At 39.9% G+C, this 17,512-nt stretch overlaps 3 protein-coding genes across 3 annotated transcripts; 1 reads left to right on the top strand and 2 right to left on the bottom strand.

Annotated features, from left to right (window-relative positions):
* Positions 1–2,515: 2,515 nt before the first annotated feature.
* Positions 2,516–8,284, top strand: LOC112286671 (protein transport protein SEC23 D). The gene is made up of 14 exons (XM_024528789.3): positions 2,516–3,097; positions 3,506–3,574; positions 3,844–3,897; positions 4,059–4,231; positions 4,655–4,838; positions 5,051–5,196; positions 5,406–5,560; positions 5,748–5,829; positions 5,934–6,049; positions 6,287–6,412; positions 6,813–6,936; positions 7,148–7,422; positions 7,653–7,867; positions 8,055–8,284. The coding sequence occupies exons 1-14, from the start codon at positions 2,764–2,766 to the stop codon at positions 8,264–8,266; spliced, it is 2,265 nt and encodes a 754-aa protein (XP_024384557.1). The 5' UTR covers positions 2,516–2,763; the 3' UTR covers positions 8,267–8,284.
* A 670-nt stretch (positions 8,285–8,954) lies between these two features.
* LOC112286672 (uncharacterized) lies at positions 8,955–10,145 on the bottom strand. Its single transcript, XM_024528790.3, has 2 exons — positions 9,768–10,145; positions 8,955–9,330 (listed from the first exon to the last, which is right to left on the bottom strand). Exons 1-2 carry the CDS (start codon positions 10,065–10,067, stop codon positions 9,139–9,141), a joined length of 492 nt encoding a protein of 163 aa, XP_024384558.1. The 5' UTR covers positions 10,068–10,145; the 3' UTR covers positions 8,955–9,138.
* A 2,550-nt stretch (positions 10,146–12,695) lies between these two features.
* On the bottom strand, positions 12,696–17,406 carry LOC112286254 (dihydroorotate dehydrogenase (quinone), mitochondrial). Its single transcript, XM_024527973.3, has 11 exons — positions 17,096–17,406; positions 16,123–16,205; positions 15,612–15,935; positions 15,080–15,332; positions 14,799–14,879; positions 14,591–14,698; positions 14,390–14,419; positions 14,040–14,177; positions 13,787–13,824; positions 13,468–13,567; positions 12,696–13,335 (listed from the first exon to the last, which is right to left on the bottom strand). The coding sequence occupies exons 1-11, from the start codon at positions 17,276–17,278 to the stop codon at positions 13,255–13,257; spliced, it is 1,419 nt and encodes a 472-aa protein (XP_024383741.1). The 5' UTR covers positions 17,279–17,406; the 3' UTR covers positions 12,696–13,254.
* Positions 17,407–17,512: the final 106 nt, after the last annotated feature.

Below are 17,512 nucleotides of genomic sequence, written 5' to 3'. Positions count from 1 at the left end.
TGAGTGCCTATATCTCTTTTATTAAAACTCTAAATCATACAAAATTTATATCAAAACTGTAGCAAAAAATCTAAACTTAATGACCTTAAATTTTGATGTTTGAATGGCCTCAAAATAATAAGATCTTAAGCAACCTTCTTGAAGTCCATTGGACATGAATTTTGGCCAATAAGAATAGAGACTTTCATCATCTATCTCCATTAATCCATATGATTGGCTTAACTGCTCTTTATTATACAAAATTCTTTTCTAATTCTTTTTCCAATAAGTATTGCATAGTATGTATCCTAAACACCAAACAAAAAACACACAAGATTTCAAGAGTCACCAATGTCTAATAAAGGTGGCTCTAAATATATAAAAACTATTATCAATATAAAATCAACCTCAATAATAGCCCTTTTAAACTAATCACTTCAAAGTAGTAATCTAATTACATTTTGTAATCAACTAAAATCTAATAATATGGCTTTTACTACATTTTATAGTAAATTCATAGTCAAGCTTCTTACAAAACAAGCATCGCATTGATAGATCTTCATTGGTGTTTTCATGTCATGGGTTTTGACATAAGGCCAAACTTCACTTTCTACAAAGGATTTTTAAAGAGTTTGCAATTCTTCCACCATAGTGAATTTGATGTCCATACCTTAATATGATATTGTGATTGTAGATTAATATTATTTTACATGGATTACATCATGTAATAATTTATTATGTATGTTCTTGCTTGAGAATGCATTAGGCACGTAGTTGTGGAAGATAAGTAAAAATATAATAAAAAAATCCTACCAAGCTTAATAAAATCTTAAATAAATTCCAAATAATCTTTAACAATCTTAATCAAACTTTAACCAATCTAAAAGGAATTTAAAAGAAGTTATAAAAGAAATATAAAAAGATGATAAATAAATTTTAAAGAAAAATAATTAAAAAATCCTAAAAAAAGATAAAAATAAAATCTTTATGAATCCTAACCAAATCTTAGATCAAATCCTAATAAAATCCTAACCAAATCCTATACCAAATTCTAAATCTTAAATGAATTTTTAACAAATCTTATAGCAAATTGAAGTTTCAATAATTAATGATTAAATAGTTGATTTATACTCAAAATTTGCATACTCTTTAATAACTAAGTTGGCAAGAAGCATAAAAAATTTGAAGAAGATCAAACATATCAAATAAAAGATAATTCTTAAAATCCAATCAAATTTTGGCTAGCCTTTTTCTCCAACCTTCATATTGATATTTCAAAGCCAAAAACTCTTAATTTCACAATTCAATAGATTTCAAACTTTGTGCAATTTTTGGAAGTCAAATTTACTACTTATGCACAAAATTTTATTTCAATCCAATTAATAAATTAATATATATCTTAAAAATCCTCACTAATCTTTTACATCCTAATTTTCAAGACCTCAATATGTTTGAATTTCAATAAACTTTGAACAAACTGTTAGATCACACTCAAATTTACAACATAGATTAAACAAAATAATTATAATTTAATCACAAAATTCATCCATAGATTCCTTATAAATTTTAGACAAATGTCCAAAGTACAAATTCTTTGAATTTCTCAAAATTCAAAGTCACTTGAAAACAATCCTATCTTTGTAAAGTCTTTACAAAGTCATTATACTCTCAAATCACTTGAAACCAATGCCTTAAGAACCTCTCTCTTGTTTGCTTTGAAACCTTGCTATCCAATCAACTAAGGAATCTTAGAATTATGGTAGGTACGTAGTTTTATTCCTCAAGGTCTAATTTTCACCCTAGTTTATAACCAATCTTCTTTGGATATGAATTCTTGGTAATTTGAGATAATTTTTGCTTTAACCTACTATTGACTCTCTCCTAAAAATGCATATATCAATTTCTTATCTCATTTACTATGATTTGGCTCATTTATCTTCTACAAAGTAAATAGAAATTTTTCTACAAAAAGGGAATATAAGACTAAAGTTTCTACTACTATCCTATTATTATTATTATTATTATTTTTTTTTTTTTTACTATATCTTTCTACTAGGCTCTTCTATAATAACATCATATTTTTATTTTTCACCATATAGTTGTGTTACTACATGATAGCAATACCTCCTCCAATCGTATAGAGGAATACTGTTGGAGCCTTAGTTTAGGGCATTTGACTAAGCCTATTCGAAAAAATTAGGGTTTTTTTTTAAAGAAAAGCCCTAATTTTAAGAGGCATGGTTATAACATCAAATATAATTTTTAATATTTTAAGTTCATAAAGCATGTAGAAATGAATGTTAAGTAATTTTTTTTTATACAAAAGTTTGCTACTTTATTACAGAAGGTCAATTTACATAAGAAAATATCACTGTATCACCTCTTAGCTTTATTTATTTATTTATTTACTTTCACCAGATTATTGTTGATACGTACATTCATATGACTCCAACTCTGCAGTGTGAAAGGAGATTGTGAGACAGAACATTGATTATGGATCGTGAACTCTTTCCACACCACAGGGAAGTCGTCTCTCTGGAAGCAAGACGAAGACCATATTGTGTTTTTGCAGGCTCCCGTCGCAAGTATGCACAGGCAGCCCTCTTTGCTTGCGCGGATCGCATCACTCTTTGCTTTGACAAGACTGCGCGGAGCGTCATGGTGGAGGTCTTAGTGAATTTCTATGCGAGCTTTAGTGTAATCTTGCTGCTGGGATTGGTTGATGTATGAGTGGGACACCTCTAGGCGTAGCAAGGGTGGAGAGAGAAGCAGAAGAAGGTCGCCATGTCCGTGAGGAGGACGTCAGCGCGGTGTCCCATTGACACGGAAGCGCAGGAAGGGTGCGGGATACCATGGGGAGCCACGGTGCAGCCGTTCGCTGCAACGGATGAGCTCGGGCGGTCTCCTGAGGAGTGCGAGCGCGGTCAGGCGCTGCCGCGATGCGACAACTGCTATGCATATCTCAACTCGTTGTGTGAAATCGACAAGTGGGCCTGGACGTGTGTGCTTTGTGGCCAGTTGATTGGATTCACTGAGGAGGAGTTTGCGCGGTATCAATCGGCATCGTCCCCGCGTCCGGAGGTTTTGTCGTCGCTTGTTGACGTAGAGCTTGATGATGGTAAGCTGCACTGGCAATGTGGAGGCGTAATTTGTCCATTTGAACGCGTTTACTGATTTAGATCTTTCTCTTCGAAAGATATAGTAACCTTTTTGCGACTCCTTGCCAGAGTTAATTTTAATCGTGATTTGGTTTTGGCTATCTAGAAACTTTAAGCTGCAGAAAAATCAATGACTAAGCTAGGGTTGCGGAATTCGATTTTTTTTGTTTTTTTGTCAATCTTTCTGAATTGACCTTGTTCACCTTTCGCGGGGCTTATTCATTTATACACAGTGTCAATGCTATGGTTGCACAAATCCAACACATTGTGACAAAGCAGTTAAAGAATTTGCTTCTGTATTTCTGTTATACATGCATAAGGTGACATACAGCTTCACGTCACATGTGCTAACTAATTTTCTCAACCAGATGAGGAAGACAATGTAGCGGCCAATTTTCAAGCCAGGCCTGTCTTCGTAGCAGCAGTGGATCTCTCAGGTAATCAGCATGCCCATGTGTATCCCGTTAAGTGCTTGCGATTTGCATCGCCGTTAGTGTTAGCGCTGTCATACTCTCTGTATTCTGAGATAAAATTTGGTGCATATTGAAGGCGATTTTCAAATTATTTCAGTAGGTGATATTTCATTTTATTTCCTGGGCGTATTTGTGAGTGGACCTTGTCGTCTTTACGCGCGGATTGTTAACCGCGTAAGGTTAATGGTTTGAACTATTGTACGCGCACCTCTGACAGACTCTAAATCCTGCAGCTTCTGAAGAGTTCTTAGAGCTAGTGAAGAGTTCCCTCCTTGCGGCTCTTGAAGGTTCTACCTTTCTCTTTGTCATCTTGTACTTTCTTTAATGAAATGCAAGGTCTATAGACTGTATATATGCTATGTTGGTAGCCATATTAAATGAAGTAAAGTGTAAACTACGTTGTATCAGCTCTCGAGAATACTGAAGTAGAATTTTTTATATGTCGCAGCCTTAAATGCAGGTGCGTTGTTCGGGTTGATTACCTTTAGCCACAAAATAGGGCTGTACGATTTGCAAGGTCCCATTCCAGTTGTGAAGTATGTTAGCATTCCTCCGGACATGGATGGGAAGCTTCCTGTTGATCTCGACATGGCCATGCCATTGTCTGCGTTTCTTGCTTCAGTAAGTTAACTTTACCCCTTTTTTCTCTTTGTTTAAGCTTTCACTACCTTTTGCTTACATTCATGATTCATTGTTATCGTGAGAAGGTATGGGCTTGTTCGGGTGAATCACATTAGGTTATCTGCACTTGGTAAGCGCATCTACGCACTAAAATGCCCAGGTTTGGGTACTTCGAGCTAGTAAGATGGTCCTTTGCAGCGCATAGGTCACCTATAAGTATGTATAATGGAATCGATTGTGAAGCTGTTACATATAAATGTGTTGTCCAGTGTTAGGACGATGTCTGCTTAGGTCCTGATTATTGCCGTTAAGGCACTGAGCAGCTTAGTTTCCTCATTGGAAATGTCGACTTCATACTAGTTTTCGCTTACGTTTGAAAAGGAATACAAAGTTACTTATAGCAACATTTCATGCAAATGTAAGGTGGAGAACAAGGAGCATATTGCTGCAGCACTAGAAACATTAAGACCTACAAGCTCTTGGGAGCGGGCAACAGCAGCAGGACAAGGTGTAGAAGGCGTATCCATGGGTGGTCGCGGATTTGGCGTTGCGATGGACGCTCTCATCAAGTATTTGGGACCTGAGTATGGGGTAACATTTGCAATGGGTACGGCCTGTTGATCGTGTTTGGTGTGTGAAGTATTCCTGAAGTTAACCTAAATCATGTAGAACTAAAAGGATGTATCTTTGGTTTTTCTGTTCTAAACAGTTACAGATTTATGCCTGCATGTATATGTAATCGCCTAACATGTTTCGTTAAGATAGGTCAGATAATGAACGAAGTTTTCTTCTGTTTGCCGCCTTGTGTGTACATTGCAGCACGAGTATTTGCGTTCTTATCCGGCCCGCCTGATTACGGCGCTGGACAGCTGGACACGAGACGTTACGGAGAGCAGTATTCTAGCAAGGGTGAGGACGCAGACAAGGCTCTTCTTCCCGCGCAAACTTCTTATTACAAAGATTTGGTTAGTGACATCAACCTGTTAGCTTCTACTTCAGTAAGGCATTTTGCTTGTTTTTTTAGGTGGAATTTCTGTATCCAGCTTAGTTGAAGTCTTAGTATTGAGACCATGAGGAATACTTAATTTCAGAAAGTGGATGATGCGGCAGTGGATTGTAGTGAGATCCATTGAGTTGCTTTAGCATTAAAAGGGAGAGCTGTTGTTCGCTTCAGGCCGCACAAGCAGTGCTAGCAGGTGTTTGCGTGGATCTGTTTGCTGTGACAAACGAATACACTGATTTGGCGTCACTCAAGTACTTAAACATAGAAAGCGGGGGCGGCCTGCTGCTATATTCAAGTACTGAAGAATCCACTCTTCCTCAAGACCTGTACGTTAATACTCCCTGCCTTGTCCCTTCGCATACAATTGAGAGTATTGATTGTTTCAACGGGGTGTTTGGATTGTTGAAAGCAATGGAATTAAGGTATAGTCACATCTTAGTGTGGGACAATTATCTAGGATTTAGTACTCTGTGAGCAGATTAGAGGTTTGACTCTTGGAGCCTCTACTTGCAGATACCGCATGCTTAGTAGGCCGTATGCTTTTGGATGTATACTGCGTGTTCGAACATCAACAGGGTTCAAGGCTGCTACTGTTGTAAGGACTTGAACCATTGATTATATCCAAGCAAATCTGCACTAGGCATTTCGTCCAATCTTTGCTTTGACATTTGACTAATCAATCTCGGAAATGGGATGCAGTATGGACATTATTTTCCAGATCCTGAATACGATAATGTGCAGCGCATTATCTGTTGTGATCAATTTGCAACATATGCAATTGATTTTGAATTTGATAGTTCGTCTGGCTTCACCAGGTGGAGACAGTCATCCTTAGTTCTTTGCAATCTTAGTTATTAGGAATGTGGTAGGAAGTTCATAAGTATGCTTTGCTTGAATTGTTGGTGATGAATTCTTTAGTTGAATGATGTTGAATTGAGTAGTTTGTATTTTTATCATATATTACTTCAGTTCTGCTCGTCAAGATCCACTATGTTAGTCCATTTGAAAGGGACCGTTGGATGTTTTTTTGAATTATGGATGCGGGCTTTCAGGAACATGGAATCGTCACCTGTTTTACAAATGGCTTTCCAATATTCCATTCTTGTGCCTCAAGGCGAAGATACCAATCAATCTCATGCAAATGGGAATTCCGGCAATGGTTCAGAATCATCCTACAGGTACTGAACTTCTGTCCATATCTTCAATATGAAGTTGGATATACAGGTAAGGAGTTTGTGTCATATGACACTAACATATTCATCACAACAAGTTTCAAGCATGTATAATGTAAATGGAGAGTTACCGAATCGGTTTGAGAATCATCTGCATTCCGCATGGTATCTGGTGTGCGCTATCATTCTGAATTAACTCCTCTTCAGTTGGATTAATGGGCGTGTATATGGAAGGTTTTCTTCATTTTATTATTATGTTATATTACATCGTATTATGTATTTTAAATCTCATATTTTATAATAAAAATTATAAGGTGATGCATTTATCACATAGCTCCAACAATCGCCTGTAGCTGTAAAACATTTAACAGTGAGTTCTCTGACATGCGCTTTTGTGTAATTCCAGTCACAGTTATGTCGTGAAGAGGCGCCTTAGAGTACGGACTTTGCAAATGGACATAGCTACCAATTTTATTGAATTATACGAGAGTGCAGACACTGAAGTCATCCTGACTGTCTTGACACATAAGGTACTTCTGTAGGTCTCAGGTCATGCATGTATATTGCAGCGTTTTTCTCATTAACGTGATCCTTCTGTGTTTAATTCATCGAGTTTTGCATGAAAGTCGATTCAAATTTGTGATTTTTTTATTATTATTTATTTACTTATTTTTGTTTCAATAATGTCCTATTTGTCGATATTCATTTTTCATATTTCTATGGTACTCTGAATCGTTACAGATTATTCGAGCATCCTTGGATGACGGTGTGAAGGAGGCCCGCGCTCTCTTACATGACTGGCTGGTCATTCTCACAGCACAATACAATGACTATTATAAGCTTGCCCAATTTGAACAGCCCAACACATATAGCAAGTTGGATGTGGCATTCTCAAGGTGCCCCCAACTGCAAGCCTTGCCTCGGCATGTCTTTGCACTTCTTCGGAGCCAATTGTTGAGAACTCACGAGGAAGGAGTACATCCTGACCACAGAATATATCTTCAATGCCTTTTCAGGTATATAATTTTTTGTGGAATACCCACTTGGCTTGTTTTGAGTTGACTTACAGACTCCCATCCACTGTTGTGAACGAACTTTGCTGTACGGTAGACGTGGATATAAGTTCTTGTTTTTGTTTTATGTAGGTTTTCTTTCAAACTCTGCTGGTGTTAATAGGATATAATTATTTAATATCGATATCAAATGAGGACGCTAACTTCATCTTTTTTCTTTTGTGTTACGGCAGCGCATTAGAGCCTTCCTTCCTCTTGAGAGCCGTGTATCCTGTGCTATCCTCCTTTGAGACACTAGACAAGCCAGCGTTTCCTCGTCATTTACTTAGTCGAGCAGCCTTAATCACCAGTGGCAGCCCCATCTTCTTTCTGGATGCCTTCACAACACTCATAGTCTATTACTCTGCAACTGCTGATCCAGCCTTGCCGTTCCCACCACCTCAAAACTGTAAGATTTCTTGAGGCTTATACTATTTAGGTGATTGCTTGAACTTATGTTCTCGCCCTAAAATTCAATTTCTTACCTGCAGCTAACGTACATTCATTGACCAGTTGTTTATCTTGGTTAAAACATGGACTGACATGAACATGCTATGACACCTTCCTATGTGGACTTATTCTCGCGATGGGATCAGGTGGATTACGCTCAATAATAAATAGACTGAAGCAAGAGAGGAACATTACTCCTAAGTTATTGATAATCAGAGGAGGTCATGACAATACCGACCCTTTTGACCGGTATCTAATAGAGGAGCAGGACGTGGATGGTAATGGGATAGCTACAGGCGTGGGATTTGTCGCATTCTTGGACCAAATTGCACATGATGTCATGAAGTATATGAAATAAATGCATCGTTGGTCATAATTTTCTATCTTCTGGGGACAGTTTTGGAGCATGAACGCAGTACATGTGTTTTTTTTAGTAATCAACTGTGAGGATGTTAAGCTTGAATTTGGATCATAATTGTTTCCAATCACATGGATTGTTAACACTTATTATCTAGTAACTTCAAACCTGGTGACTGTGTGCCACTAAAGATTTGTTGTTGCTACACTACCACGTACAGTATTGATAAGTAGGGCAGTTAGGGTTGTCATTGTTCTGCTTTTGAGTACATTGTTATTAGGTCTACTGATCATCACATTTGTTTGTGCTAAAATATGTATTTACTTTGACTAAAGAGTAATTATTAAGTAGAAATGATTAGATTTAGAATAAGTTAAGAAATTGTTAAAACACAATTTGATTTATGCGACTATATTCATTGTGATAGGTACATTGTCCACGAAGAGAAGCCAGGGTACTAGATCAGATCTGACAAGTATTGTAAAACGATGCAGTGAATAATTAGTCGGTGTTATTTGACAGCAAACTTTTGATCCAAATGGTGTATTGAGGATATCGGAATATCAAATAAAGGTCTATTTCAGGGCGGGTGGTAGTGTATTCGCGAAAAGGATACTGTTGCGATGATTTCGAAGGTACTAAATTCAAATAGTTTCAAGAAGTCGCAAGCATAATTGCGAGACAATGATAAATGAAGATGAAGCATCTGAACATTAGGACATAGTTGTTGAAGGTGTACAATATTCAGGGTTGGTCCGCACGGAACCATAACTCTACTGCTCCCGCCTGCACGATTCACCCGCAGTCTTTCTTAACAAAATTACAGGAAATAAGGCCTCGGCATTGATCTGGGATAGGGTGCCGGATCCTATTTAGACGACCTTCGGGTGTTCTGCTACCTTCTCCTTGTCATCACCCTTGTTGAAGTGCTGGTATGCTTGATACCCGGCAAATCCAAGGATGCCGGCACCAGCCACACCCGCAGCCACTTCGGCCATGAGCACCTTGCGACGATGCTCTCTCTCCTCGTCAGAGATATCGGTCCTGTGCTTCAGATCCTGGATCTGCACAAGAAATGATGTTTGAACAAAATTGAGCACAAGATTCGTACTAGAAGCGAAATGGCAGTACTTGGCACCAGCATAGTTCACAGTTCGCTTCTACCTCGTGAATTTTTAACATTATCAACTTTTTGAAGATATAGACGCGAGGACAGCACAGGCCACTGTATAAGTGGATATTTTACAACTAACCCCGGAAGCTTGTAACTAAGCTCATCTGGCACCTTAACAATCGCTTATCAGCTATTCCCAATGTGTAAACAAATCAATGATTATCCCTCGTTCTGATACATTTCAAGAGTAACCCTTCCTTGGATCGATTTCGAACGCAGCAATCATCAACAGAAATATCAACTACGCACAAGTCAAGACCATCCAAGGCAAACCAACAAACAGAACCCAACTTAATCCAAATGCACTCAGAGGAAAGTAGAACATACATCTTCCTTCTTAAGCTTGCCGCTATAGTCATGGCCATGGTCAGACCCGTGATGCCCAGGGATCATCCCAGAGATCGCGGAGCCAATCGACCCACTTCCATGGTGCCCAGACTCGTGCTTGTCTTTCTTATCGTGCTTGTCCTTCTTGTCGTGCTTGTCCTCCTTGTCATGCTTGTCCTTCTTATCGTGCTTGTCCTTCTTATCGTGCTTGTCCTTCTTGTCGTGCTTGTCCTTTTTATCCTTCTTGTGCTTCTTCTCGTCCTCGGAACCAGACTCGGAGCCTGACTTGTTGCCACCCATAGCTATACAATTCAACTACAAAATAAACTCCGCGATCTACTGGAAAACAAGGACCCAAAATATACAGTGAGGTGAGCTGAGGAGCACTGTGATGAACTTCGCTGCGTAGCAAGACCTTATAGAGCCCGCGGCGGTTCGGAGGAGGTTCGGGATTGGTTGGGGATCGAGGTAGGGGCGACACGTTTGGCGCCGCTAAGCACGGGCCGATGGGATATTAAGCGCGGGAGAAGGTAATAACGGGCGTGCCACGCTGGCACTGAAGGGTTCCGACTTGGCCCCCGCCAGATATTTCCTGGTCGAATATTCGTTCCCGGCATGGGTACTTTCCGGGTTGGAATCCCTTTCTGTGGACTTTCTGTTTTCCGATTTCTATTTATCTATTTGAAGCCTAATTATCTACTTAAGTCTTCTGGAGTTTTAAGTTCCTCCCAATCCTAAACCTTGAATGTACAACAGAATTCTAAATCTCAAGCAATGTCAAACTTTTGTCATGCGGTTTTTGTGTGAAGAAGCAAATGTGGTGGTTACTGAAACTTCATTGCTCTGTTATTGTCATTCTCACTACTTCCATAAACAATATCTACGGCTGCCGTAACAACTTCGGGTTGTTTTTTTTGCATGTTGAAGATATTGTATAGCAATAGGGAATCAGAACGTATACAAATATAACATTCAATCTTTCCAACTTGTTCGTATTTTGTATGTAACAAACCACAGTGGAATGCAGCATCAATCCATTCGACATTTAATCATCTACGCATTAAGATTTTCACTCTCATGTGAGACAAGTTTCAGCTTTTTCAACTCACATTGCTAACTTGTATGCAAATCGGCCAGTTGGAAAAGGCAGGATAAGATCCACTTGTTTAGTGTCCGCAGGCAGTGCGATTTACGGTTCAGCTGCAGTGGAGATCTGGCTGCAACCAAACGCTGAGAATTAACCTCTCTCCCCTGATGAATGCGTCGAATCAAAGACTACGAAGGCAGCCGTTTGGAAATACAGGATTTAGTGAGGCCCTTATCCAAATCATTGGCGCGAAACGAGGTTAACCTTGCTCTCAGGGCGCATTCTTCAACTCCTGGAACGGAGTGAATGAGTCATGAGGGGGGGGGGGAGGGGGGGGGGCACGGACTCCTTGCCCCTGATCTCGAGCAAGCTGCTTGTGTGGCCATGGCGAAGCTTCTCAACTGCAACGCTAATTGTCCAATTACGAACCAACCCAAATTAATCACTCCCCTAGTTGCGAACTCGCATGGCACAGTTGCTCGATGCGTGTGCACAGTGGCGACTGAAGGCAGGGTGGACGAACGAATCGGACTGCCAGAGAAAGCGGCAATGGACTGTGGGCAGGATGCATACTCGGTTTCAGGGCCAACACGAGCGACACAGTGACCCTACCACTAGAAAAGCGCTTTGCACCGACTCGGCAAATCTTAAAAAGGAGGCTAGGTTTGGGAGTATGTTGACCGAAGCACAGGTTTGGGAGTAATTTTTCAAAATCTTATCGGCTTCTACGTACTTTCGACGCGAACGGCGCCGACCACTAATATAATGGATGGGAATACTCCTTATGAGTTCGTGCGTTCATAATTCATCCATATTTGCTATGCATTGTTCGGAAAAGGTGTCCAGAAATTTTATCAGAATTACATTAAATAGACGATAATTAGAAAGAATACTATTCAATAGATGGGGATCTAAAAGAACTAGTAAATACTTACAGGCCCATGTTGATTCTCACACCACAAGAAAAACATGTTAGATTTGCTGCAGCCACTTTTAATCCATGTAGAATTACAACAATTTCTTAGAGAGGAATTGATCCCTTCACAAGATTGATAGATTATGCCAGAACCTTCCTAAGCCCTAAGTTCCAAAATCATTGCATCTTATAATACTCTTGTGAGTACTTTTAATGCCAATAGGTGTATTACCAAATTTTTATTCTAGTTTAGTGGTAGATATATCGAGGATGATGAATAGAAGAGTTGTTTTTCAATTACTAAGAGTGGCTAATAATAATGCAATGAGATACGAATCAATTGCAGCAACATTAGAATAAATGAAAATCAAAATAATTATGGCCTCATAGTACTAGGCAATTGTATTAGTATTCATAAATTTGTATGCCCTGGATATATCTGGTCCCAAATGTAGAATAATCAACATGCTCAATTTTTGTGAACTGTCAAAGTGGGAGCTTTAAGAGATTACCACTGATAAATTTGAAAACCGTGAACTACTGAACACAGTTTAACAATTCCTTAGAAACTTAAAAAACATTCGACTAAAATGCAATTGGGTCATTAGTCCCCACACGGTTCATTGAATTTTTTTAAGTAAAATTATGTCGTTAGGGTGATACAACACACACGTACGTTTGGTCCATAACACTTCACAGTTTTTGATGGTCAAAGCATAATCACTTTAGAAAATAGACTTTTGTGGAAGAAGGTGCCATCCGACACTTATCGAATGCTTCATGATCAACTACTCTACCCAAAAGCTGGAATTTGTCAAAGTTTACAATACTCAAGAAGCAAATTAAAAACCAAATCACATCACAAAACGGGATATATTTGTGACTTTAACTTGCTAGCTGGAGAGTGCACTGTGTCAACAACGAATCACAGCGAAGCAGGTGAGACAAGAAAGAAGCTGGTCTCACACACATGTATATATATATACTGTCTTCAATATTCCTGTATTGAATATACCTGAAGTCCCACCTTCATGGATATTCCTGAATACTCATGAAAATTCATTCAAGTCCCTGTGGTGGCATGTGCCATATTGCGCAATGAAGCACAGACTACGGGCATCTAACACACACTGCGTCACAATCAATAAGCTGAGTAAAGCCCAGCTGTCTGCACCATACACCTTCGCTTCCTTCAAACTCAAGGACTGAAGCAGTAGTACTACTCGGAGGAAAACCATCCACTTAAGCAAACACGACTTGAAACGTTGAGAAACGTCATGACCGGCTGTCCTCTAGAAAAGAAGAAACAACAAACGGAACGTTCTTAACTGATGCACTCACTCAGAATCAATCTTTAACTACACCTTCAAATCTTCCCATTTTCAAAAAATTGATGGACCCTCACATATTCTGCTGTTGTTCTAACCCACACAAACCGGTGACAAAATTCGGGTAGTTATTAGGTACTACTTCTAATGACACTATCAGCAGGAGCGATGATCAGCACCAACTGCCTCACGAAGCGATTTAAATCCATCCCGCTCCAAGCAAGCAGCTAACTCCGACTGCAATCACCAAAAGATAGTACCTCAATAAACATAAGATGGTGCGGATTGAAACAACTGATTCCATGACGTGCAGACCTTAAGAAAAGGCAATGCAACAGATATACAAGATATCAAAAGCTCACAACACACCTTAATCCGAGGCAAAATTGACGGCCCTTCGTAGGCAAAGGCAGTATAAAGCTGCACTAAACTCGCACCAGCTCGGATCTTCTTATACGCATCTTCACCGCTACAAGATTGCAACAGAAAGTAAAAGTTTTAGAAAACTAGCACTGGTGTTGTATTACTGAAATACTCTAGGAAATAGTTGGAAAGAATACTCAGCAAAAGATAATGTATTGACATAATAAAAATGTCATGTGCACAAAGTTAATTCTAAAGTAATGTTTATGCCACCTATCCATAACACCTATTACAAAAGATCACATAACATTGCAACAAACCCTACCTGCTAATGCCACCACAGCCCACTAGAGGAATTTTCCCCTGCTCACACAACACAACTATTTGTTAATTCTTTTAAACGAATTGCACTTCAAAGTAGCATTTAGTCTCTTAAATTAATAATCACAATACTAAAATTGTTTCTAGTTAGTTTATTTTCAACAAGACGAGAATCAATCAAAAAAAAGATTTAATAATAAAACAAGTAATTCACCATGTGTTCGTGCAGTACTAAAAACAGGGAACAGGAAAGTTACCTTTGTGAGTACATACATGTCGTGAAGGATCTCAGTAGACATACTAAACAGAGGCTTCCCACTGAGACCTCCGGTTTCTGTTGAATGCACCAAGCCAAGAACAGCGTCTGGCCTTGATACTGTTGTATTCGTTACTACCTGCAAACCAATTTTCCAGCTTGGTCAAAGAAGATAACGAATTATGTTACTGGATCATGCATAACTAAACTGTGTATACGCCCCTAGAAATTCAACTACAAAGAGGAACGTAGCCAAGCAATCGTCACATGGATGAAATTTCAACTGTACTTTATCGCTCAGCTTTTAAAAGGAAAAGAAAAATGACTAGTATGTGTGTGAAAAACTCTTACCAAGCCATCCAGTCTCAAAGCAAGCGCTACCTGAGAACAGCAAACAATAAAGGAAAGCAATATTGATTAGGACTTGCAGAACTATTTGACTTTTTACATACAGGTCATAGAGAAAGTGAGAAGTATCATAAACGAGTGGCGGATTTCTCGTACAAACATACGAAACAGCAAACAACAACCACGGGCAAAAGTTAATTTTACCGCTGCAATGTCAGCCAAGTCCTGCTTTGACAAATCAGGAGCAATTTTCACCAGTAACGGAGGCGGACCAGCCTCTCCCCACTGCATTTCATCTCGAGCAGCTAGAACCTGTAAGAGTATACTACCGAATCAGTTGTACTGTCAAAAGGAGATTACCTCGATACCGCCAGACAGATAATCAGAATACATAAAACTCACGTATCAGTACCTTTTTAATGAGGTCCTGAAGCTGTTTACGGCCTTGCAGTTTGCGCAGTCCTGGAGTGTTAGGAGAGGATATATTTATGACCTGCAAAAAATTTCCACCACGTCTGTACCATCAATGGCTTGATTTGTAATGACCTGTACTCATTATTCTGGATACAAGCAACTTACCTTATACGTAACGTACCAGGGTACTGCACCTACGGGGAATAAAAAAATCCAAGCTCTGAGATGTATCGACATAAAAAATCAACATCGCAGGTTAGTGGCTCGACAATAGCTTACCAGGTAATCAGCATATTGAGACAAGGTATGCACGCCTTGTACATAATCAGCTGCGGCATCTTCACTCGTCTTATTCTTTCCAAGATTTACACCTAATATCCCAGTCCCAGTATTCCCTGGTGCAAGTCGATTATCGGAACCAAATGGTTCTCGGGTGGTCTCTGCAAGTCTTCTCTTCCCATGCTGGGCTCCAAGCCGCTTCGCAACCGCAACAATCCCTTCACTGTTGAATCCATATCGATTGATGATTGCACTGCAGACACAAGGCAATTCCAAACATTAATGCTCGCTTCACAAAAAACCAAAAATCTCCTTAAAAAGGAGCAGAAAATATTCATGAATCCCCTCACTAAATCCAGAAACTTCGAATAATTCGAACAAAACCATGGCTGAAAGCCTAAGGAGTAATATCCTTGTGAGTGCAAAGATCTAGTTTAAGATCTTCGCAAAAGCCGCTTCCATCTCCTATTCTTAATAAGTGATCTACGATATCATTTGATACGAGAAAGAAAGCAGAAACATACATGCTTACCCCTGCTCTGGGATTCGAAATACACGAGGCCTTGGGTTGCCCTCCTGCGGAATTGGAGTTACTGATCCCACCTCAACGAATCCAAAGCCCAATCCCAATAATCCCTCAACTGCCTCAGCATTCTTATCAAAGCCAGCAGCGAGACCTACAGGATTTGAAAAAGTGCGACCCCACAAGGTGACTCCCAAGATGCTCGGATCAGGACGCATCTCCTTGGGAACCAATCCATGAGCTGCGGCCCAAATCGCTAATCTATGAGCATCCTCTGGCTCGAAAAATTTGAACAAAGGATTCAATAAACTGGCTCCTTGAAATGCCCAATTGCTGCACAAAGTAAGGGTCCAGGTATCATCAGTTGCAGTCCTCGTCTAAAGCGGTAGTTGTATAACAATCTATCGTCACTTCTGCCATAAAAGTTCCAAGAATTTACTAACCTGCGACAGATACACATTTATGCGTATGACGGCAGAAAATATTGAACCTGAGCAGCTTTTAGTCAATAGAAAAATACCTGATTGTAGCCTCATCAGAGGTGCCTACATAAGCTCCACCACCAATAATAGACCCGAGAACACTTCCTGTCAATAATCTTCGCTGCAAAATAAACCCAGGTTCACATTCAATGAGTAGAGCCTAGCTGTGTAATTCTATTAAATTTATTTTTCTTATTAAAAGACAAATAGGCAATGTAGAAATCCTCACAGCAGATCGAAGTCGAAAAAATGAGATCACGCTAGCAAGAAGCATTTGATATAAACCTAGGCCGATGAGATGACTGAATAAACTAGCTGGTAATAGTCACCCCTGATAATTAAGGGAGAGAAAATATAATTACTTGAATACTGAATACTTGAATTTTGGGCAAGGAGTTTTAGCCCAAATTAGCACCATACATAGACCTGCTGGACAACCGTGCGATCCCGAATCGACAAGGGTCTAAATTTTAAAAACACTTGGACGTATACAAAAACACTTAGACAATTCATGACTTTAAAAGACATTCACATGACCGACATGAAGATCGATCAATTTCGATCAAATCATCCAAACTCACGAATAAGAGAAGCAAAGTGGTAGAAAAATTAACAAGCTTACGGACAAGCGAGACAATATGAAGATGAAAACTAGCTTGAAAGCTGACAATACATCAAGGTGAAGGTTTTTCAGATAATTAGTTAGGGTTCAAAGTAAAACCCTAAACCCTCACACTTTGTCCATATCCTGAAAAATGGACATGTAACGAAAAGGAAGAAGAAATCACTCCTAAACAAAAAAAGAGGGCGAAATCATGTGAACCAGACCACGCATCGTAAAATGGCAAAACCCTCTACCACGACCCCACGAACTTTTCTCATAATCCGCGAGGATTAAACCCATAAAACGAACCGAAACTGCACAGACACAAAATCCCACCCATGTCGCAGAGACCACAAGATCTCCCACACTAACACCACCATTCCTTCGCGAACAGCGAGAAAAATTACCCATGTGAGCCGAGACTTCGGCGGCAGAATGCGACCCCCAGATTCAGAGGGAGTTTGAATAGGGGACGCGGTACTGTAACTCGAAATGCGGGACGAAAATTGCCACAACAGGCGACCTCTGCGCCATGGCTCCAACAACCCACCACCACCTCCACCTCCTCCTCCTAGTCCCCTTCTCCCCATCGCTTGATGCCTTGGATTGCCGTCTTCCTCAAAAGCAGTCGTTGCCCTCCAAAGCAGAGCTTGCCATCAGTCACGTGAGTGAGCAACTAGGCGAGTCTGGGATCATACCGTCCATGTTGCATCGCGGCGGCTGAGCTGCAAAGACGCCGCAGCATAAAACTTCAACTACCCCCCCCCCCCCCCCCCCCGCTCCCCCTCCCTCCTCCGCAGCTTCCCGTGTGAATGTGGACCCGG

The sequence above is a fragment of the Physcomitrium patens genome, chromosome 9 (assembly GCF_059467195.1).
Source record: "Physcomitrium patens ecotype Gransden chromosome 9, ASM5946719v1, whole genome shotgun sequence".
Lineage (NCBI taxonomy): Eukaryota > Viridiplantae > Streptophyta > Bryopsida > Funariales > Funariaceae > Physcomitrium > Physcomitrium patens.
The sequence above is the reverse complement of the archived record's forward strand: the minus strand, read 5'-3'. Positions and strand labels throughout refer to the sequence as shown.